The following is a 24,563-nucleotide window of genomic DNA, read 5'->3' on the forward strand; positions in this document are numbered from 1 at the left end:
ATCCCTTATCTCAACCATATCGCAAGACAGAATTAAAATCTTAACTATTAAAATATATATGGACCCTTTTCAGCATTGGGGATTTTATATAACCTTTTAATACTTGGTTACTCATTGCCTCATCCTACAAATATTCCTTTACACTGAAATTCATATCTTTTCTTTGCTCAGGCCATTATGGTTTCTCTTTGTTTATTTTCCTCCAGTGCAATTACAGTTAAGTAGTCATTCCACCTTAGCATCCTGCCTTTTCATCCTCATGTCTGCTTTTTTTGTACACTGGAGCATATAGTTTGCCTTAGCAAATAGGACCATTAGTTCATTAAGGTAGGTACAACACCCTGCCTTTGGCAGTGGCCAGTGACCTATAATTAAGAAAAATTGATAGCTATATTTGATAAGGTCCTGTGGGATGTATCAACTCTTCAGAGATAAGGGAAGAAATTCTGCCAATGTGAAAAGCAGCTATTCTGAAGATGACCTAGGGAAAAAAATCCATTATTATAGGTGGGCTTGGTATCATTGCCTATTGTTAAGGATGTTCAATATTTTCCATTATATAACCATATTTTCAGGCTTTGTTAACTTTGCCAAACTTTTACCTGTTTGGGCTGAAATTTTCCATGCCTGATGTTTGCCTGTTTGTTTTTGGTTTTATTTTTTGCACAAATTAAAAAAAAAAATCTTTCCAGTACCTCCGTGTTTTGGAACAAGGATTTGATATTTGGCAAGGGGCAGGAGGTCATTTCTATCAGGAATGTGGTGTTTGTACAAGGATTGGTACAAAGTTGGCCAAGTTAAAAGCCTCTGGAGAAAAAATGAGTTTCTACATGCTCAGTAGAGACTTATTAGATTTTAGCAGCTAAATTCCCGAAAGATTCTGTCCACACTAGGTATATTTAATTCAGTGATAAGTAGCACTTTTCCTGCATTTGCAGCTCTGGGCTGCTGCAGCTATGCCAGGTTCGGATCTGGGCACCTGAACTGAGAGCAGGAAGAACTTCTATTCTCTGTGTAATCCCCTTTCTGGGGCCATGCAGTCTGAGGAAGAAACCCAAATTAAGGTTGCACTATCTTCTGCATGTGGATTATGATATAGTAGTTATTTGCGTACTATATTTTTTCCCAGGATCTTTGCCGTATTCAATTAACAGGATGAACCTGCTCTGAGGATGAATCAGGGTTATATAATGAAAGGAAAGTGGTATCTGTAGGACTCTGGTCTCATTTGTTGCAGAAGCTAAAAAGTGTTTTGTGAATGAAGCAGGGGATTGCAGGAAGAGGAAAAAATGATTTCCAGGGCAGCTGAATGCAGCCCTGGAGAACTGGATTCTCTCTCTTTTTCTGTACAAGAGAGTTTCTATGTGATGCCGGGCAAATCACTTAAGCCAAACTTTTCAGGGTGCCTGACCTGAGACACTAGGTCTGATTCTCAGAAGTGCTGAGAACTCTCAGCTGGAATTGAAATCAATGTGAGCTGTGCTTTGAAGATATGAAGTGCTATATAATTCCTATTTAAGTACTCTGAAAAATTAAGTTTTAGGAGTCTCAAACTGGGCACACAAAATTAATGGATACTTTTGACCTTAATCTCTCTGTGCCTCATTTCCTTATCTGTATAATGAAGATAATTAATACTTACTCCTCTCACAGAGGTGTTGTAAAAAAACCAGTAATTTGAAGTACTCAGATACAAAAACAATGAGCACCATAGAAAAGGCCAAAAAGTAAAGAATAATTCTGTCCTTGAGCAGAAATAGTGCACAGTAAATAAAGCCTAGGGCCCCATACTGAACAATGAAGAGAAAACAAAATGCTGAACAGCTGCTCATTAAGTGAGCACTACGAACTCTGTATGCTGGCAGGGATCCTGTGGAAAAAGTGTGATCATATAATTGAAGACTGTATCATGATGCACATGCGCAAGGGAATCAAATAAAGTTTTCACATGCACATTTAATTCTGGCATTTCCTAGCTTTGCTTTGCAACCATAACAGTATCCTTTTAACATTATTTTTGTGTGCTATACAGAGATGTAGTCAGTAGAGAACAGATCCAGTTTAGATGTATGGTCTCTCATACTATAGTATCTCAATACCTCACAATCTTTAATGCATTTATCCTTGCAACAGTTCTGAGAGGTATGAAAATATTATTCCCATCTGTAAGATTGGGAACTGAAGCACAGAAAGATTAATTGCCCACGGTCCCTCAAGAAGCTGATGATGCAGCAGGGAATTTAAGCCATAACCCGGGCTAGCACATTAACCACTGAACTATCACTCCTGTAATCATTTGGTTCTGCAGATGGGGATGAAAACACATGGGTCTAGAAGAATAGCAGCATTCTCTTTTCCCCAGCTCTTCTTAATTCTGCATGGTTCAGGCTTGGCGTATGGGATTGGAGATGGTTGCTGTCTTCAGCACTGTCATTTCACAAGCCTTCAGGTAAATTTGTGAGTAGGTTTATATTGACTCTGTCAAACTCACTTTATTTGGGGTTTCCCTTCAGTAATGTGATAGGTAAGGGAAGTTGAGATGTAGCCTTTGGTAGCACAGCTTCTGCAGGAACCATATTAGGGGATGTAGAGCCTCTATGTCGGTAAACTGGAGACATTTTGGTATTTTCTGCAGGCTATTTGTCTTGAACACTATGCTAAGAGTGGCCGAACTTACTGGTCCTCCAAGCCACATACAATAGTCTTCAGAAGTTCTAGAGCCACAAGACACATACAGCCTACCCTGCTAGGTAGTGCCTGTTGGAGCATGGGGCTAAAGCCCTTAGATCCCCCTCCCTTCTGTCAAAATAATAATAATAATTAATAAAAATATCCTGCATGAAGGATATATGGGCCTGAGAGAGAATTTTAAATTAATGTATTTAAAATGTGCTTATCCAGGGCTTTAGAAACATCTACAAAAATTATTAATACATTCATGTACTTAAAAATGTCTCTGTGAATAGATTATTCAATTGCTAACAAAAAAAACACTCTCTATCATTCCTGCCCATCCATTCAGTCTTACCTCCCAGAAAAAGCCTGGAAAAGCCCTATAGGTCAATAGATCAATAAATTAAGGTTCTTCTGATCCAACAAAGAAAGAAAATTTGAAAGTTAAGACCTGTCATTGAAAATGCCATTTCTCCTGCTCTGCCCTGTTAGCTTGAACATATCTGCTGACCGATATTCACCAAATTGCCCAAGAAGAGACGTGTCCCGACTTGAAATGATTTAGTGCATGAAAGATTAAAACTGAAAGCTTAAACTGAATCTGGAAACAGAGGACATTATTACATCTGTGATCTGCACTGTGTTCCCTGAAATTTGGTGGCTACATTCTGCAGCAGCTAAAATTTCCCAATAGTCCTTAGGCAGCCTCATGTAGAGTGTATTCCAGTAACCCAATCAGGACGTGGCAGACCTGGATCGTTGTGGTTAAGTCTCCATCTGAAAGGAAAAGTCCTGGCCAAGCAACATGAAGCAGTTGTATCAATTTTTTCATGTAAATCCTTGAATTTTGGTGTCTTACATAATAGCAAAGTTAACTTTCTTTTTTTAAAAGCAAAGGGTGTTTGCATGTTAGAAAACATATTTCTCTGGAAGTTTTTTTAATAATAGTGGGATTGTGAGACTGGGTCTTCAACTCGATATCCAGAAGCAAGCCAGGAGGGAAGTGGGAAAGGCTTTAGGTAGAGGGCAATACAATTTTTTATATTCTAATACAGTTCATTGTTAGAAGAAAGTCTTGTCACATAGTATCATAGGGTTTGGCAAGACTGAAGTTGTTTTTAAAAGTATCCTCCTATTTACAAATATATATATTTTATAAATATATATATATATATACCTATATAGAAGCAATATCTTGGGTTGTTGTTTTTTGTTTTGTTTTGTTTTGTTTTGTTTTGTTTTGTTTAAGTCTCCTTCCTTTGAAATATCAGCAATGGCCATGGCTGGAGATGGGACATTGAACAGGGACGGCCGGAGCTTTGATGTGCATGGAGCATTGTTTCTCTCTCTCAAGTACCTGGCTGGCTGGTTCTTGCTGACATCTTCAGGGTCTAACTCATCACCCTATATGGGGTCAGGAAGGAATTGGCAGTGACCTTAGGGATTTTTGCCTTCCTCTGCAGTGTGTGGGTGAGGGTCACTTGCCAGGATTATCTGGGTATATCTCACTTAACCATTTCCTTGCCACTGCAGGGGCCTTGGGCACTGATGCACCCCAGTCCCTCTTATTCTCTGCCTGAGGCACATAATAGTCTAGTCTAATCTATGGGCTATAACTTTGGTCTAATTTCAGTTGCTGGGTTTAGTGTGTGGGTGCTGGATGGTGCTGATGGCCTGTGATATGCAGGAGGCCAAACTAGATCTAATGGCCCTTCTGGCCTTAAACTCTATGGCTCGGTTATCTATGACTATCTGGGGACTCTGCAGTTACCATCGTTTTGTATTACAATATTACAGCTGGCACATCACTGTGTGTTGCATCTTGTTTTCATTGAAGACTGTTGACAGTGTGTTGCTTAGGGCTATAGAGAATAAAATAAGTCTTTGGTCTCCCTGGTCTTCTCTACCTGTACTGAAAGTATATTGTGATAGCTGGGCTTTAGTGAGGTATTAATGGAAAGCAATACCAGCCCTTCAGGGAAAAACAGAAAAAAATATTTACTTCTTTAAAACTTTGTTCCATCCTCCCCATTTGAAAAATTATAGTGTAGGTTTTCTTCAGTATATTCTATTGTATTTTATCTGTTTTTCCGAGTTCCTTGGTTAATATAAAAGGCAAATTTTAGGAGATTGGAGTGTCTTCTTTGGATGCTTAGAGAGTGAATCAAGTTCTTAAATCTAAGCTTTTTAAGATTGTTTTTTTTAAATGGTTTTTGTCATGTTAATAAGAGTCAACAGATGGCACTATAGAAGATAATTTTGCTAGTTCTGTTTATCAGAAGTTATAGAACTAGATCTTGTAGATACGCCTATTGTTAGCTGTCATTTGGTTTTTTTATATGCTGAATGTGTCACTAGTAAAATCTATTCTGCTGGAAAACATTTTTGTACGTGTAGTTGCTGCTTACGGATTTGTCTGTCAAGTGCCATGTCCCTGACTGAAGAATCTTACAACGTTACAGGTCCTCTCAATGCAAAACACCCATTCCTGTCCATGGCAGTTCTTTGTGGAGAAAGCCTTCAGTATCAGGTCCTTGACACCACTGAGTATGACAAATAATGTGAGGATGAATGTTACAATAAGACATGTTTAGTATAATGTATGGGTACATTTATAAAATTCAAAACAAACACTATAAACATTATAAATTAAATAAATTTCTCTCCCAACTCTGACATTTATATTTACCCACCATCGTAAGTGATAATATCGCCATATCTAAACAGCCCATCCCTACATGCTACAGAACTCATCCTTCACACCAGTCTCTCAGGGGGAGAAAAGACAGCTTTGTCCAGGAGGGTAACAAATCTGGGCTCCAGTGGCATTCCTGAGTGACAAGACTTCATTATTAAACTTCCAGAGGAGATGAGATTAATTCAAAGTCTGATGATCTTTAGGACATTCTGCAAGGTCTTTCTTTTTGATAAATGTTTCCATTATCACCAGAATGATAAATAATATTCACACACTACACCAGGCAGAACATTCAAGAAAGGGAGAAAGACTGGAAAGTCCTTCTAATCCATTATGGACTTCCAGACTAAATTTAAATACAGGAGTGATGAGCACTAAAGCAAACCATACGGTTGCCAGCATTTTTCTTCCCTCTTATTGGTATAAGTGGGTAGAATGGAGCACGAAGACTAGGTTAAGGGGTCATCAATGAAAGGTGGACTGAAATAATCTTAAAAAGGAATTTTGAGGAGGAGATTGAGGCAGCAGGCCAACAGATTCAAGAAGAATTTTCCAGGCACAGAGTTGCTTGCAAAAGGAAATAAAGCTGCCTACTTCAGCAGCACATAGTCTCTAGAAAGGAGGCGGTAGGAAAATAAGTTATACAGAGGCAGAAGTAGAACTATAAAAATCCTTGAAGGTGAATAACATGCCTGAATAATAACTGCTGAAACTGAGAAGCTGTTGGAGGGACTTGGGGGGTAAAGGGAGAGGAAGGGGAGTTGATAGACATCAGCAGTTTATTAGAGAAGAGACAGACGTAAGGGACACAATGCTAGAGTCAGCAAGATGGTTGCTATAGTCAAAGGCAAGAGATGCTGTGGCAAGCACCAGATGTTTGGTGGTAGAGATGAGGAGGAAGGTAATATAAAGAAAGAACCAGATATAAATTGTGGTAGAAAAGAGAGAGAATGGTCTCTGTTATGACATCAAAGTTGCTGCCCTGAGTGACTGGGAGAGATGGGGAAATCAAGATAACATATGTATTTTATAATTGGTATACATGGAATTTATAACAGTTGCATCCTTATCACATAAACAGGAGCACTAAACTCCCTACAAAATAAAACTCTGGTTTACTGTGTAACTTTTCTCCTCTTTTATTATTCTATCTTTTCTTCTGTGGATTTGATCCTGAATCCTGTAGGGCTTGTTTGGCAAAAATACCTACGATTTCAGTGGATTTTTTCCATTTTGTCTGTGTGTCTGTGAGAAAGAGAAATGAATATGATCTTTGAGAAATGAATATGATCTCTGCTATCCCTTATATGACATTTCTCTCAGTAAAAATGCAATGCTTACATAGGTAACTCCATGAGTTCTCTGGTGGTAGGCATATAACCTGCCTATAGATCCTATTGTGCATTATTCTATTTATTACTTTTAATAGATATTCTACTTACAAATTTTAATTTTGTTTAAAATGAATAACCTGGTTATGTTTCAGAGCTATTTGGAGAATAATCAGTTTTAAAATATCAATTTCTTAAAGATATTTATGCATTTTAGAATTTACATTTATTTAAATTAATAAAGAATAAAAAGCTGAAACCAGTATTTTCTGATTCCCGAGTTAAGTCCCAGAACCTGTTTCTCTATCTTTTGACGTACTCCCAGCTGGGTTGAAGCTGTTCTTGCCAGGTTTGTTTAAAATTAAAACAAACAAAGAATTCTCTGACCGGTTTCAGAGAAGTAGTCTGTATCAGCAAAAACAGCAAGGAGTCCTCATGGCACCTAAGCCCTCGTCCAGACTAACCCGCGGCATCGGCGGGTTAAAATCGATTGCTCGGGGATCGATATATCGCGTCTAGTCTGGACGCGGTGTATCGATCCCCGAGCGCGCTTACATCGATTCCGGAACTCCATCAATCCGAACGGAGTTCCGGAATCGACACGGAGAGCCGCGGACATCGATGCAGCGCCGTCCAGACTGGTGAGTACCTCGATTTTAGAAATTCGACTTCAGCTACGTTATTCACGTAGCTGAAGTTGCGTATCTAAAATCGATTTTAATTTCTAGTCTGGACGTGGCCTTAGAGACTAACAAACTTATTTGGACGTAAAGCTTTAGTGGGCTAAAACTCACTCCATCAGATGCATTCTCTGACAGCAACTTCAACTCCAGTAATGTCTACTTCAGAGGAAAACAAAAATGCTAACTTCTTTTGACAATAAAAGTTTTCTGGTCTTGGTTCCTTTGGGATGAGTTAGTTAAAGATTAATTTTTAAAAAATGAAACTAGAGAAACACTCTTTCACTCTTTTTAATATTCCCTTTTGTATAGAACTCTGGGTCAAAAATTCTGACCCATGGTGCATCTGTCCCATATCAGATTCAATAATTTTGCTTCTTTTTATTGTGTAGATTTGTTTTGGTTTTCTTAACCCAGTATTTAATTTTTTTTAATATTTAGTTTATTTTTATTTTTTATTACTTCTGATTGTTGAGTACCTTTTGGGCTTCTTAATTTCTTGTTCTAATTTTTATTTATTTATTTTACTTTTTTCCCCCCATCTTGATCTTCCTCAGTCCCTTTATCCCTCCCTCTTGCTTTTGTGCATTTCAAACAATTATTTTTATAAACACCTTGCAGTCCACTCCCAGTCCCTGCTATAGCTAGTGAGAGTACCGGCGGTGCTCAGCTAGTCTCTGTTCCATACTTTGCATGATGTGGGAGTGTCACTTTGGTGAATGAAACCTCAAAGAGATGTCTACCTTGCAATTAAAAAACTTGAAGCTGGCCCGTGCCAGCTGACTTGGGTTCACAGTGCTTGGGCAATGCGGCTGTCTAATTGCAATGCAGATTTAAGGGCTCGGGCTGCAGCCCAAGCTTTGGGAATGTGTCCGAAGGGATTACAGGAAAGAAACAGCAGCAGTTGGGCATAGTCAAGGGAAGGGAGGAGTCATAAATCATCATAGAATATCAGGGTTGGAAGGGACCTCAGGAGGTCATCTAGTCCAACACCCTGCTCAAAGCAGGACCAATTCCCAACTAAATCATCCCATCCAGGACTTTGTCAAGCCTGCCTTAAAAACCTCTAAGGAAGGAGATTCCACCACCTCCCTAGGTAACCCATTCCAGTGCTTCATCACTCTGAGTGAAAAAGTTTTTCCTAATATCTAACCTAAACCTTCCCTACTGCAACTTGAGACCATTACTTCCTGTTCTGTCATCAGGTACCACTGAGAACAGTCTAGATCCATCCTCTTTGGAACCCTCTTTCAGGTAGTTGAAAGCAGCTATCAAATCCCCCCTCACTCTTCTCTTCTGCAGACTAAACAATCCAGTTCCCTCAGCTTCTCCTCACAAGTCATGTGCTCCAGCCCCCTAATCATTTTTGTTGCCCTCCGCTAGACTCTTTCAAATTTTTCCACATCCTTCTTGTAGTGTGGGACCCAAAACTGGACACAGTACTCCAGATGAGGCCTCACCAATGTCAAATAGAGGGGAATGATCACATCCCTTGATCTGTAGAATATGTGAGGATATAATATAATGTAATAAAGTACAATACCAGGTTTTGATAAATTCCTAAACTAGAGAAAACTGTTAAGATAAATATCCCTTTCACACATTCCCATAAACATTATCTGGTCTTACTTATTTTATTTGGTTTTCTTGCCCTTTTGTTCTGTTCCATAACTTAAGTTTCCCTGAAACAGACAGGTACCCTGCATAGATAATGTTGAAACAGATGAACTCTCAACATGCTCATAAACCCATTTCCTGCAATAAACTGCAGGTGGGTGAACCCCTTTGCCTATGCAGAGACCCACTGAAGTTAATTTCCTGCAACAGAGACAGGATCAGCCTCTAAATATATCAGATTTCATTCCACTGTATTGTGTTATCAGTCAGTTTAGGAGGTACTACAGGGCTCTCTGTGCAGAAAAACAGAGCTGAGGAGAGAAGGGAAAATCCTTTGTGCAAAAGATTGAGATCTTGAAATTTGATTTCATTTTGACTAACAAATTAAACCCCAAAACTTCAAAATTCTCCATGAAACAAAATTCATCTCCCATCCCCTGTGCCAATATATTTATATTTTCAGGATCCATCAATTTTTTCCTTACTTTTAAAATATTATGTGTAATATAAACATTTTAAAGAAATGCTTTGTTCCAAAATGCTTTGACATTGTTGGGGTCCCCACCCCCATTTTTTCTCCTAATGACCGCAGCACACCTGGCGGGTGGGGGGGTGGAATGTGGCTGGCTGGCCAAATGAAGAGAGCAGGGTTCTATGGCTGGGGGAGGGGGAGGGGAGTGGAAAACTGCTGCAAAAATGAAGGAGGGGTCAGCGTGGTCACTGACTCATCCCCTGGGAATGAAGGGTTTTAAAGGGGCAGCTCTGTTCCTGAAGCCCCCGTTTTCACGGAGCAGGCTTATCATATCATATGTCTCCTGTCCTCCTTTTGGTATAGCCAGACAAACAACACAGCTTCATTAAGCCATTTTGATTTCCTCAGAACTGTTTTCTCTGATGGAAGATGGTTCTTTTTGAAGTTTTTCTGACCAGCTCTGGTAAAGAGAGAGTTGTTCTGCTTTGTCTGAGCAAGCCCAACTATGGATGTTTTGCTGGCTAGTCTGCCAGTAACTTGGGGGTCAACCAAAACTGTTGTTGTTTTTAAACGAATCAGGTTGGAGGAATTCAAATTTACTAGTTGGTATTTGTAAACTGTTTGTGACATTCTTATATTACCTCCCACCATCGTGCACTTTCTCCAATGTGAGATATGAGAGATACTGATTATCAGACTTAAATTTTGGTGAGTGAAGAATAATAATAACGGGCATCAATGAATAAAAGTAAATGTTTTTTTTTTCATTTTTGTACAAGTGACAAAAGATGAAATACAGTATATCTTCAAAAAACTATCTTGCAAAGTGTTTTAGAGTTGCTATAATATATTCACAAAGGCATAAAAATAAATACTTATAATGCATTTGAAAGTTGACCTTAGGACATGGTACTGTTCAATTAAATAGATAATTATACAGCTAATTACTTATCTTTTACTTTTTTATGCTTCTATAAAAGTATGGAAAAATAATTTTACCCAGTGAGGACTGATAACTTTTTTTATTATAATTCATAACTTTTTATTGTGCTAGGAAAGCGATGTTTAATTGAAATAAAAAAATATGTCCCAGGTGCAGCTTTCAAATTCAGATCGACATGTTATTCAGTCCAGATACAAACTTAAGTGGTACATTCAGAGACTCTATCAGTCACACTGGGGAGAGCACTTAATAATGCACAGATGGAGAATAGAAACTGCTCTCAGAATATGTGAATGTTGATTTTTGAATGAAGAATTTCACTGTCACTAAACTTAAAGCATTTTTTTTTTAGGGTTTAATAATTTCCATACTAGTTCCATCAACTGTGGGTAGCCATAAAAGTCAGAGTTTTGTAACACCTCTTCATTCCTATTCCCAACATTGTTACTCTTTTCTTTCCCATTGAGTATATAATGAAACTGGCAAGTAATGTTGTTTTTGTCCCTTCTTTTTAAACACACAAATGGAGAGAGCAGGGATAGAACATTGATATACTATGTAATTTAAGATCCTTTGAATCTGAGGAGACTGTTCAAAATTAAGTATTTAGAAATAGGCCCCTAGTCAGTTTGGATTCATCGGAGAGTCTTTATGAGAGTTTGAATCTCTTGTGGTGGGTCTGAGTCCTGATGAATTGCAAATGTTAAAGACTCTAATTTGTAAAATTTTTCTGCTCCATTTAGTAAGGATTTCATTTGTCTGTATTGGGGTGGGGGATTACACACTCAGTACTATAGTATTTCATTATAGTCATTTTTCATTTGTGCTTGCCCAGTGACATCTCTATAAAGGGTGTGCATCCAAAAACAGAAGTCAGTTGAAATGGTGAGGGCATGTCCTGTTCTGTAAAAAAAAAGCTTGCTTATTTACTTCAGATATTTTTTTCTAACAAAATAGAAATGACAGTGTGGTGGGTTTGGACATGAGCTTTCTATTTAAATAAGATTCAAAAAGAAAAACATTCAAATAAGGCCATGTTCTATCACAGTTTCCACCTTGTTACATATATACATTATGTGTTATAAACATTTTAAGGTATAATGTGTTACAGTGTTACTTCTCCAGTTCCATTTCATTTATTTATTCCCATCACATTGTGGGGTTCAGGAAAGATTTTTCAGGTTGAGATCCCCATTGAATATGGGTTTTAGTTGTTTGATACCCCATATGAGTTCCAGTGTGGGGTGGTAGGTGACAACTAGAGGGGTGTGGTAGGGGAGTGGGTTTTCTTTTTGTATTGAGCAGGTTCTCTCAGGGAATTTGAGGAACCTGTTCCATGCGGCAAGGTACTTCTCTACTGGAGTGTCCTTGTTTGATGAAGGCAGTTTTGAGGGTGTTAAGGTGTATATTCTGGACTTTCTCTTCAGAGCCTATTTTGTGGTATGAGTGCCTGGCTATGGATAGCAAATTTCTTGGTATGTTTGAGTTGGTTTCTGGATTGATGAAGTTGGGTGTGGTGATGCATTGATTTTTTTGGTATATCGTTGTCTGTAGAATTCCATAGTTGAAGTTGATCATGATGTCCAGGAAGTTTGTTTGTACTAGTGTTCCAGAGAGAGTTTAATGGACAGGTGGTGTTGGCTGAAGTAGTTGTTATGGAAATCTATGAGGGTGCTAGTGGGCCACTTCAGCTTGAATTGCCCCTTAGAATATGTGCTAACTACTTATATTAAAGTCTCTCTTCCATCTGAGTACCTTTCCCAGTCCTGAAGAATAGCTCAGTGTAGTTGGAAAGCTTGTCACTTTCACCATCAGATGTTGGCGCAGTAAAAGATATTAACTTACTCACCTTGTGCATCTCATATCCTGGGATTGACATGACAACACCACTACATATAACATTGGTAGATTAGACATTTTTAACCATACCAAACTGATAAATTTACAATGGTCTTATGCTGAAAAGAGTTCTGTTCAATCACAAAAGCTGGTTTAATGCTTGTATGCTCAGAGTCATGTTAGTGATAACCTTCTGGAGACCTGACTTTAAATTACTGAGTGGAAAATTATTTTATTTACAAAAGAAAATATAAATATTGCTGTCTTCAGGAATATTTTGAATATCAAAGGTTTTACAGTCAATATAAAGGATTTAGTGGTCTAAAAATGTCAACACTGATACGCAAATATAAGCAAAACAATCTTTCTTGAGAGTGAATAAAACCAGTACCTAACTAAAGAAATTCATGGTTGGGTAGACTTGATGATAAATAAAAGGTCAGACAACTATTTCTTATAAAACCAAACCTTAATGCTGAGACAATTTTTATGTAAAATATTTGTGTGTGTGCATGGAAAATATAAAAACACACACACTACATCAGAAGAACATTATTCAGGTTGCAAAGTCAAACTCTCAAAATTTCCAATCTTTCAATTTCCCTCCTTTGCCCCAATCCCGATGTTCTTTTCCAGCCTGTTTCAGTCCACTACACTTCCAATCCCAGTTTCCCTCTCCCCCTGTGAGTTTCCAGGCCCAGTCACTTCTGCCCAGGCTCCTTGTTGCAATTTCCTTCTTCATTCATACAGCTCTTGTCCCCTCTCCATTCATTCAGGCGCCTTGCTCTCCAGGCAGGTGCCATGACCTGGCATAGTCTGAAGGAGCCCAAAGTCTACAATGGCAGGGAAATTTCTGCTTAGCCCCAGGCTGGAGCATTTTCAGCGTGGATGGAATATTCTGGGGATTTAAGCTGCTAAAATATAAATAAAGAAATCTCTGCTCATCTTGTGTGAACTATGATTCCCACACCTAGGGCTTATAACTTGGCCAAATTTGGTCAAGTTTTCACAGAGACAACCAAAGGCATCTCCTGTCAAATGTAAAGTCCTTGCTATGTAGCATGAGGGTACTAGGGCTTTTCAAAGAAGAGGTTGACAAAAAAATTGAACACAGGCAAAACAATCTGCTTTTCACTAGCCTCATTCTTGGAAAATGCAAAACCATTGTGGCTGAAACTTTTCAGAAACACTGAGCTTGAAGCTGGGGTGGCCAGACAGCAAATGTGAAAAATCGGGATGGGCGGTGGTAGTAAAAGCCTATATAAGACCCAAAAATCGGCACTGTTTCCATAAAATCGGGACATCTAGTCACTGTACTTGAGGAGACATGAGGCATGGAAAATTTCAACCCAGTTAAAGCCTGGCAAAGCCACTGAAAATAGGGTTTTATACTACAAAGAGTAAGGCACCTTTAATAATATATCATGCTACAGCCTACTTTGAGTGTAGGGGTATGTTTTCATATAATGTGTATGTTCATATTTAATCCTGCAAAGGAATTTGAACAAGCTGACCCTTATGATTTCAGTGTCACACTGGTTTCAATGCGAGTCCTTCCAGTCTGTAGATTCCTTTCTGGAATTTGGGCCCATGCATTAAAAAATTTCATTCTGCCATTGTAGAATAGGACTTTTATATAGTGAAGTCCGTTTTCTTTTTTTTGTTCTACATCTTACTTTATTGGATGGAGTTGCAAATTTTCATTGCAATGTACTGGGGCAAAAATAAGGAGACTTCTATTTTATTTCATTATAAAGATAAGCTCACTATAGGTAGATTTTTCTGAATTTAAGCGGAGTCCAGTTCTGCCACCCTTATGATGAGTAGACAGTCTTCCCAAAGAGACTGCTTGCAGAGGAAGAAACTATGCAATGTAAGTGTAGGTGGTGGAATTGGGCCCTAAGTGTTTAGGGTAAAATTATTTTTTAAAATATGAACTCTGTAAAATACTTTGCAGTGCTTACTGACATGAGTCTGTTCTTTTTTTTTACTTTGGAATCATGTATCATACAATCAGAGAGAAGTGCAAAATATTTCAAACAAAAGCTCAAAGCAGGTGGGACTATCCTTTCCATCTTTAAGCTCTGTGAATCACTTGAAACAGCTACCAAGCCTGCATGATTTTCAAAGTTTCTGAAGGTCATAGGTCTTACATTCTTTCTCCTAAAATTTTAATTTAAACATTAAGAGTCCTTGGGGTCTTCTAATCTTGAGAGAATGTAAACGTCTTTTTTTTCTTCCTCTCTTCATATTCTAAGTCCTTAAATGTGAGTCCTTTTTACAGCATTACTTTTTGCGCATTTTTTTTAACGTATCTAGGGATGAGTGAAACTCAAAGGGTTTATAGTCTGGATTCCCTTTGGAGAAAAACTGGAAAATTGGGATGCTTTTCAAAATGTCAAAAAACTCTTCCTGAGTCTGGAAAAAATGGGTTGGAAGTCTCATGAAAGTAGACTTTTCTAAAAGATCTTTAGAACTTCCTGCTACTATTGGGGCCAGCTAGTCAGGGAAAAAATAGACACACATGCAGTATTTCAGCCCTTCCCAATCTGTTTCTGGCTAAGATCTGAAGGAAAATTATGTGCACAAAAATGATACATGTCCACCTTACTTGCTATGGTGGGACATCTGCTTGGGCCAGCAGGGAAGAGGACACCAAGGCTCTTTCCACTGTGCATGAGAAATCTGCCTCCTTTCGTGGTCAGCCAGTGCAGGAAGTGAGACTGTCTTGTCCCCTGTGTGGCCCTGATTGAACGGCTAGCTGGTTTGTGTTAGGTTACACAGCATACACACAGAAGTTAAATAAAAATATTGAATGCTCTTGCTGGAAATTTGCAATGTAACACTACTTTGTTTCTAAGAATTCAAAGTGATCGTGCAAGAACCCAAAAACAGACAAAAAGCAGGCTGCTCCCTAGAAGAGGCACACCTTTCCTTATCTTACTGTAGGCTGTCTCCATGTTAAATGACTGATCCTTGCACGGTTCTCTGCAAAGCATCCTCTAGCCTGCAAGCAGGACCAGAACTGCTTTCCTCTTCACATAGGCACGTGTACACATACACCCATACACCCCAATTCTTACAGTGATAGCTCACAATTCCAATACAATCTGCCCTAAACCACATTTCCCAGTTCAGGGTAACTGCTGTGGTCCACCACATGCCAATTACCTGCTCAACTTCTTCCTCCTCTTTATGTTGAGTTTTGAGTGTGGTTCAGTTGTTATCTTTTGGGTTGCGTGTGTGGCTGGAGCTGTCATTTTGCTTTGATTGTACTATATGCAGATCATCTATTGACCCTGAAATCAAAGTCAATATTTACTGTTTCATGAGATACTTATGGGAAACTGAGAGAATGAAGAAGTTTGATCAAAATGACTAGGAGCACTTTGCTTTCAAAAATATCCTTTCAGTGGAGTAAGAGTTGACAGTGCATTTAAATTCTGCCCTTTTAACACAGCTCAGAAAATAATTCATTTTGGATCTGTGGAGGGAAGAGTTGTCAGATGGGAAACTTGTCCAGTATGTTGTAACTAACCCTTTGACTTCTTACTCTCTCTCCTCCATTTCGCTAGAATTTGATATATTTCTCTACTGCTTCACAGGTGAGATGGGAATATTCCACTTTTTCACAGAAGGAGAAGGAGAGTAACTGCTGATATAATAATGATGATACATGATCTCTTTTCATAGAGACTCATTACTGCAAACAAAGATTAGTATTCTTCCCTTCCTGCATCATTTCAACTTGGGATGTGATATCTTGATATGTATAAGATAAGCACAATCAGAGCTAGTTGGTAGCTGGAATTGTTTGGATACTTATTTGTTATCTCTTTCCTTTGTTATGAGACAGTATTTTGTTGAAGCTGCAAAACAAACTAATCAGTTATTTGCCTCTGCTTTCTTGCTGGGCATATGCCTCTTAACATAGGGTTTTCATATATTATTGAGGAAAATGTTTGTGGGATCCTCTTCATAAAATATTGGCAGCTTATTATTGGTGCTGTCTTTTTTTGGCTGGGATGTAATGCCAAAGTTACATTAATCACTTGTTCTCTGTAAAGATCCTTTGGCACTTTTTCTGAGAGTGGAGCTGCAAATTTCAATCTGAGTAATTGCATTCTGCCTACTTTAAATCCCCCCTTTAATTTCAGTTGGATAAGGAAGCCTTCACTTTCAATCCAAAACCACTGTGCATAGTTTAAGCAGTTCCTATCTCTTATTGCTGCCATAGATGTCTGCATGTCAGTAGAAGTGATTACTATGTAGTACTCTATCAGTTTTTAAAAGACCTTTGGAATCTTTCATGATAAAAGCAAGATGAAAACAAATCATTATTCTCCTAATTTGCTATCAGATTTACTTTTTCCTTCTCTACAGCTTGTTCACTAATTAGGTGAAACCATCTTCAGCAAGCCCCTTATTTCGTACCTTGGTCTCATAACAGTTTCTCCAGTGGAGTGGATGAAAGGGACAATGACTACTTAATGTTGCTTGTTACTGTTTGCTCTCTCTGTATCCTGCAGTATGGTGGCATGAAGTATTTGCTTGTAAATGGCACTTGACTGGGAGCAGATGTGTGGGTGGCCCTAGGGGGGGAGTGAATAATAATAGTAGTGGTTACTTTTTCCTGGATTTTTTTTTTGGTCTGGTGACTTGTGTGAACTTTATAACATGATCTTGGATAAATGATACTCTGCAGATTAGTCTAACCCACCATTGCATATATTAAAAACAATATTTAAAGTGTTTAATGTTGCATTTGCCTCAGTTTGTCTGCATGCTGGTGATACAATACCAACATCCAGTTCACTGCTATGTAAACCATTTAGGATGGTGTAGTTATGCAAGATGCTATAGAAATTAAATACATTTCTGTCATTCTAAAGAGCTTGAATGACAGGTGATAGTTTTTTTCATTTCTACTTCTATTTAAAATACTGACTGAAGAATACACCATACCTGTAACTTTAACTTTTGATGTCATGTGTAATAACTCTTCTAAATGTAGAAAAACATGAGCTCTAGGACAAAACATTAATTTAGTCTGTTTCTGAATTAAGCTGATTTTTTTCATAGTCCTTACTTTACTGACTTCAAATAGTCACTTTTACACTGCACCAGACCCTCCATTTATCAAAAGTTCTTGTGTGAAAAAGAGGATTGTTCTATAGATTTAAGAGGATGGCGTTCTATTTATTCATCTAATGTAGCTGTTTGTGCAATTAGCCTCTGCTTAATGCCAAAATTCTTATTTTTATTTTTGATCAGTATTTGGACACTCCTGAAGACAGGCCATTTGGCAGTTCACTGATGGAGGTAGAAGTGGACCTGGACAGCTACCAAACAGCTTTAGAAGAAGTACTCACATGGCTTCTCTCTACTGAAGATGCATTACAAGCACAAGGAGATATATCCAGTGATGTAGAAGAAGTCAAAGAGCAGTTTCACACCCACGAGGTATATGCGAACCACAGAGACTGAGAAACCAGTGCAAACGCTTCATCGTCTATTAATTGTTCATCTATTTGTATGGTACATTAAGAGCAAAATCAAAAAAATTTCACCGGCACTATTGTCAGTCCCTGTTCTTTCCTTTTCCATTTGGTTTTGGAGGCTTTAAATTTAGCACTAGAGACTTTGCCTCTTACACAAGGTGAAGGTGTTTATTTTTACACTGGGTTCCAAGGTTAAAATGAATTTTTAAACCTACTTAATTTATTGTTGAAAATATGTGGAATTGTAGATATTTCTACAAAGTATCCCTCTTCCTTGTAATCTTAGTTAAGATTTACTTTTATTTTATTTTCAGGGCTTTATGATGGAATTAACAGCTCAGCAGGGTCGTGTTGGTAATGTTTTGCAAGTGGGGAGTCAACTTATAACAGTTGGGAAGCTTTCAGATGATGAAGAAAATGAAATCCAAGAACAAATGAATCTGCTTAATTCTCGTTGGGAAAGTCTCAGGGTAGCCAGCATGGAAAAACAAAGCAAGTAAGTAGTGTGTGTGTGTGTGTGTGTGTGTGTGTGTGTGTGTGTAGGGGGGGATGTTTAAATTTTTAGATTGCAATAATACAAGGGTGGGAGGGTGATACTTGGATGCAAATGTATACTTGATCCTAAATTTTAGTTTATCTGCAATTTCAAGTACATCAGACTCTAAACTTTCATGTTGATTTGAAAATGGAAGTTGAACAGATGGAAGGCTGTCAACAGTTTAGATTTTAACAGCATTTTAAATACTTTTTATTCAACCTATCCTTGATTTTTTTCCAGAACATTTCCTCAAACAACACACAACATTTAGTCAATAGAAGAGGAATTATTCTATAAGAAAAACTTATTTCCACTTTTGGGCAGAGAGTGTGAACTTTTCAAGTCTATATTAATCCATTTTTAATCTAATATATGGAGATTGACAACAAAATGTTGCTGAGATTTGTTGTCAGAGGAGTTGATCCGAGAACACATTATACTAGTCAAGGGCCAGGTCCACACTACAGCGTTAAATCGATTTAAACAGCGTTAAATCGATTTAACGCTGTACCCATCCACACTACAAGGCACTTAAAATCGATTTTAAGGGGTCTTAAAATTGATTTCTGTACTCCAGCTAAACGAAAGGAGTAACCCTAAAATCGATATTACTAAATCGATTTAGGGTTAGTGTGGACGGAAATCGAAGTTATTTGTCCCATTCTTTTACTGAGCTACCCAGAGTGCACCGCTCCGGAAATCGATGGTAGCCTGGGACCATGGACGCACACCACCGAAGTAATGTGCCCTAGTGTGGACACGTAAAATCGATTTTATAAAATCTGTTTTATAAAATCGATTTTATTAATTTCGATTTTACTCTGTAGTGTGGACGTGGCCAAGTAGTTTGAGCTTGGTTCCTATGGCAATTCTGATTGGACATGTGAAATCCCTGGTAGGTTAAAGCATTTCATGTTTATGTTGTATACTTTTAATACTTAAACATATGTTAAATATAAAGGGAAGAAAGGAGGTTGAGTTAAAATGAGAGGTGAAATGCCAATAATAATAAAACATAATTATTTGTTCACATGTAATACTTGATATAAGAATGGATATGTTGTTTAAAAATGAGATACCTTATTCTTCTATCTATTAACACACATAAGGACAAAGTAAACAGCAAATGTTTTGATATGATATTGGTAACTTAATTCTTATTCATATTTAAAAAAAGATAACATACTCTATGCCTTTATGCTGCAGTTAAATTAACTACTAGACTTGCTAGCTTCATAGAAATGTACACCTTTGCAATATATGCAGCCAAGATGTAAACCTTGAAATCAAAGGGATGAAGATGATGATAATTTTCTTAAAAGCAGAAAAGCTACAGACCATTTCACTCACAAGAAAATTGAAGGGTTGGAGAAGTAAGGTGATGAGATGTTAAGTGCGAGGAGAAGGAAAAAGATGAAGGGTTTGAGGTAGAAAATGAGTGAGAGGTCAGGGAATTGAAGCTTTTAGAAAGGAAGAGTGGATTAAGAGTAGAAAAATGAGTTACAGGTTAGCTGCAGGACTCTGACTCTCTGTATTTTGATTTCCATACATAATTCAGTACAAGAACATATCTATAGGTAGGGCATGGTATAGCAGAGAAGGCTGATGTTGTGGGATGTAGAGGGGATTGGAGCAGAAATATGATTGCAAAAATGGGAAGAGGAAATATCCCTGCAAGTTTCCTTCCCTCAACTTTTTAAAAAAGAATCCAGTTGCCTTTCAGATTGTTCAGAGGGATTGGATTTTGTCCAGGTTCTCATCTCCCCCCCCCCCAATCTGTTGATTTCCTGAGATGCTCTTAAATTTCATCTGCATAAAATAACTCTACTTCAGAACAGTTTGTTTTGGTCATATTGTGTCTTATGGAGCTCTGTTTACTTAACTTATCTGTTTTCATATTGATTCTATACAAAACAACAGGAACTGAAGTGTAAGATATTTTGCTGTTAAAATTTATTTATTTAGTCTACCAAAATGAATCAAGGGGAGAATTTTAAAGAAAATAATCAACTAACCATTACCAGTATGTTTATAGAAAATACAATATTAATTACTGTAGATTATAGCTGCTGTCATCAGTAAAATCAACTGGATGTAAGTACATAAAACCTGGGATTGGAGGTCTATATTTGCTTCTTGATTGCTCAAGGTGTTGGTGATTATATGTGAAGTCCTAGAAGGACCCTACATTGGTATCTAGAGGTATCTGAGACAGTCATGGCAGTTGTGCTTTAAGTGGCAAGCTGCTTCTGTCTGTGCCAAGAGTAGAGCTAGCTGGAAAATTTTGGTCCAAGTGAAATTTCGACAAAAAAACTGAAACGAGCTTCTATCCAAAAGTTAAACTCCACTTATAGGGACACAGTAGTATTAGCTGATGGTGCTTGACTCATGACTCACTGCAATCTGCCAAAGGCTGGCTTTTATGACATTTGAAATGCAGTGCAAAATATATCAGGTCTTTTATTGTACCAGGGATTTAATGCTAAAATGAAGAACTTTGTTTTCTGTTACTAGTATGGAAGCAGGAAGTAACAGGTTTCAGTTAAATACTTTTATTTAACTGTTGCAACAGCACAACAGATGAGATCCTATTCTGTATCTTACTCAGAGAACCTCTAAGCTGTGTATGGTCTTCATGTTTCTCTTGTCCATGTCCTTATGCCACTGCACTTCTTCATAGAGAGATATAAGATGAGGCCACTATGTGCCATTGCAATGATTTACAGGCAAATTGCAAAAATTAAAAATAAATTAAAATAAAGTCCCACAGCAATACATATAACTACCAGGTAGCAAAAATGTTATTAACCAAATCAAATTGCCAGCTCCAGCTCACAGCCATATCTGCAGTTGAATGATCAAAAAGTTGGATGTAGCAGCATGTCTTGAAGGGATGATACATTTGTTTTATTTCAGCCCAATGGGATGGTGGGACTTACAAAGTCAAGGGGCCTTTGGAGAGAATGCTTTGCCACCAGCTCCTTCACAAAAGACTCCCCAACTTTAGTGTTTCTGCTAATACCAACTCAGGGAGGGGAGGCAAGCCCTCAGGATGGATGGGCACTAAGGACGTTCAAGATGTTATAGGTCAAAACCAATAGTTTAAGTTCCACCTGGAAGGCTGTTTGCAGCCAGTGTAGATCCCAAAGCACTGGTACCATGTGTTCATGCTATGATACTGCAGTTAAAAATCTTCATAGTTGTAGTCTGCACCACCTCTGTTTTCAAGTATAGGCCTCTGCAGAGCACGTTGCTGTAATCCAGTTTGGAGGTAACAAAGATGAACATGAATCTCTCTTTGTGATTCACAAGGACCAGGTTCAGATGAAAATAAAGCTGTCTTGGTAGTTGTTACTCTTTGATCAGTATATCTAACTGACAAATCCAGAGTATAATCCAGACTCTTGAGTAGCTGTGTCACCCCAGCCCTCTAACCTGGGGTTCAAGTTACAATGCTTTACTTCTGTAGCCTCCAGCCTGGACTGCTCACAAACAGCCTCCAGTATGCAAATCACTCCCAGCTGTGTCTGTGTATGTGCTGCAGCCAACCAGCCACACATTGGCTCTTCAGTCAAGGTTATACAGCAGGATGACACCAACAAACTGCTAGTCTTAGATTTCCCCCCAAATAGTATGTCTTGTATTGCCCAGCCCTCTCCCGGACAATACAAATTTATATTAGTTCCATATTTCTTTCATAGAAATATGCACACATCTTGTTACCCCAAATGGAGTTTCTCAGACAGTTTAGTTTAAACACACTGGATTATAAAACAAGTTTATTTAACCACAAAGAGCGAGATTTTAAGTGTGTAGTTTTAAGTCAGAAATGATTATAAGAAAAATAAAGATAAAACACAACTGGTGCCTAACTTAACAATCTATCTTAAATTCAAAGCAAAGTTTTTTCTCAACACATGCTCTCAGTAGTTTCATTGATCAAACTTGTTAGGTCAGAATCCCTTCTCCAGTTCAGTGGCTGCTTCCTTTGTCTCTTCTGGTGCATGAATCAAAGGAGAGCAAGAGAAAGAGGGAGGGGTTCATTGGGGTTTTTATCGCTCCTTTTGATACTGTCAGTCAGCCACTTGGGAAACATTTCCATCTGAGATTCAGGAGTCAGAATGTCTATTAGAAAGGAACAGGAGTACTTATGGCACCTTAGAGACTAACAAATTTATTTGAGCATAAGCTTTTGGGAGCTACAGCCCACTTCATCGGATGCATACAGTAGAAAATACAGTAGGAAGATATATATACACAGAGAACATGAAACAATGAGTGTTACCATACACACTCTAACGAGAGTGATCAGTTAAGGTGAGCTATTATCAGCAGGAGAGAGAGAAACTTTTTGTAGTGTGAGGAACGGGGGTGGGGGGAGTAAACACGGGTCAATAAATATAAATAAATATAAGAAAAGATGTTCCCTCCTGCTTTTTCCTCACCTGTTGGAGCTTCTTTTGTTTCTTTTCCTGCTTGATGACTCTGTTTACTGCTTAAATGCAAACTGAGCAGAACACACATTCCTTTGTTCGCCAACCTGAGTTTGGAACATTGTTAAGAAGACCATGCAGTGGTTTCTTATAACTTCAAATGTGATGTTGCTGCGTACGTTTTATCAGGACAATATTGACCAATGAAATATGAGGTTTTCAAATACTTCGAAAAGCATACTTTGTACAAAGATTATTACAATAGTATGAGGGTGTGAACATAGGTATATTCTGTCACACCAATGAAACCCTCAAGCTGCAAATGTTACAAAGATGGACAAATATCAGATAAATAATCTGGTTGCTCCCCACAATCATCACCACTTCAGTCTTGTCCAAATTAAGTCATGTTTATGTTCAAATATTGTTTGTGTATAAATTATCGTTTAAAACATATATGCTATACTGTAGCATACAAAGTTTCCCAGAATTCACTCACTCAGCACTTTGAACAAGTGGAGCAGTGGCTACACATCTTCAATGTTTTTTGTGTGTCTAGGACTCACTTAGCCCCAATTCTGCTAAAGGCAGAATGTTATGGTGAAGACAAGAATGAGTAGGTTCATGTGTAGGATAGATATTCCTGCTTACATAATTGATTATTATACTTTTAATTACTAAATACAAGAAGAAAATATCCTAAAGTTAACACTTATACTAAAACACCTGACAAATGTTCTTGATTTTACTAAAGATCTATTAGGAAACCCTAAGTGTTTGAATGAAATGTGGCTTTTAATCCACATTCTCTGTATGAGCATGGATCAAAGTAAAGCCCCTTCCGGGAACTTGACTTTATTTACAAAGGAAAGCGAAGATGATAAAAAATTTGGCCCATGCCATCTACCAAGGTTTGGATGCTCAGCTGAAATGCCAGGTTTTCTTTGCTTCAGGCCAAAGATCGTCACTGTAGCAGAACTTAGAAGCATTATCATTCATTTCCGCCCCCCCTCCAGCCAGAAGGCACTTCCTCCAGGTTTGATACTGCTAGCTAGGCAGTAGAGCAGGACTGACTTCAGCCTCTGTCTCCAGGGGAAATTGTTTTTACTTTCCTCCCCTGGTCTTTTGTGGGGCTTGTCCACCTCATCACAATATTTTGTAAGCAAATCAGACTGCAACTGATCTAGAATGAACAATTGTCACTCTACTTTACAAGCCTTGAACAGATTTATGACAAAGTTATCCTCTCAGACCTACGCTATTGGACAAGTCTCTGCTGTTGTGAATAGAACTCCCATGATGACCCTGAGAAGCTGTCACATGTAAACAGAGTATTATTGCAGACCTAACAAAAGTGTGGTTTTCAGGGAATTTGCCAATTGTAATAGAAAATTGCCACATGATTTTGACTTCCTATTGGGAAGAAGTATTTCAACTTTTCTTTGGCATTTATTTTCAATAAATGGAAATTAAGTCTGATGAGATTACAATCCTCTCTCAATAATATAGTAAATACACTTCCATTAAAAACCCCTTTTTGATGCTGTTCTCTAAACTGAAATTTATAGAGTCTTTTCATCAGTGTTGTTTTTAGTTTTTTTGTAATTACTGTTAAAATGGAATTGAATTTTTCCTGAAGTTGAATATGCAGTCTGTATCTTTGACTTACACTGGGGAGGTGAACATAGCAAATATATTGGATATTCCTGTCCATATCAGAAGAGATGATTGTTTCTGGATTTAAATATGAACAGTAAGAGGCAATATTCTGTAATATTATGGACTTGTGATAAGAGAGTCTATTCTGGAGGGTGAAAGATAAAGGTTGATCTTTGATC

General features: G+C 38.0%; 1 protein-coding gene across 11 annotated transcripts in view; it reads left to right on the top strand.

Annotated features, from left to right (window-relative positions):
* Positions 1-24,563, top strand: part of DMD (dystrophin) — a 2,125,007-nt gene that overhangs the window by 742,011 nt on the left and 1,358,433 nt on the right. For all 11 annotated transcript variants that reach the window (XM_050936430.1, XM_050936437.1, XM_050936440.1 and 8 more), the window contains 2 exons: positions 17,528-17,716; positions 18,069-18,250. In XM_050936430.1, the coding sequence (XP_050792387.1) occupies positions 17,528-17,716; positions 18,069-18,250 (371 nt within the window). The remainder of the gene's footprint in view (positions 1-17,527; positions 17,717-18,068; positions 18,251-24,563) is intronic.

Source organism: Gopherus flavomarginatus, chromosome 1, assembly GCF_025201925.1.
Source record: "Gopherus flavomarginatus isolate rGopFla2 chromosome 1, rGopFla2.mat.asm, whole genome shotgun sequence".
Classification (NCBI taxonomy): Eukaryota; Metazoa; Chordata; order Testudines; family Testudinidae; genus Gopherus; species Gopherus flavomarginatus.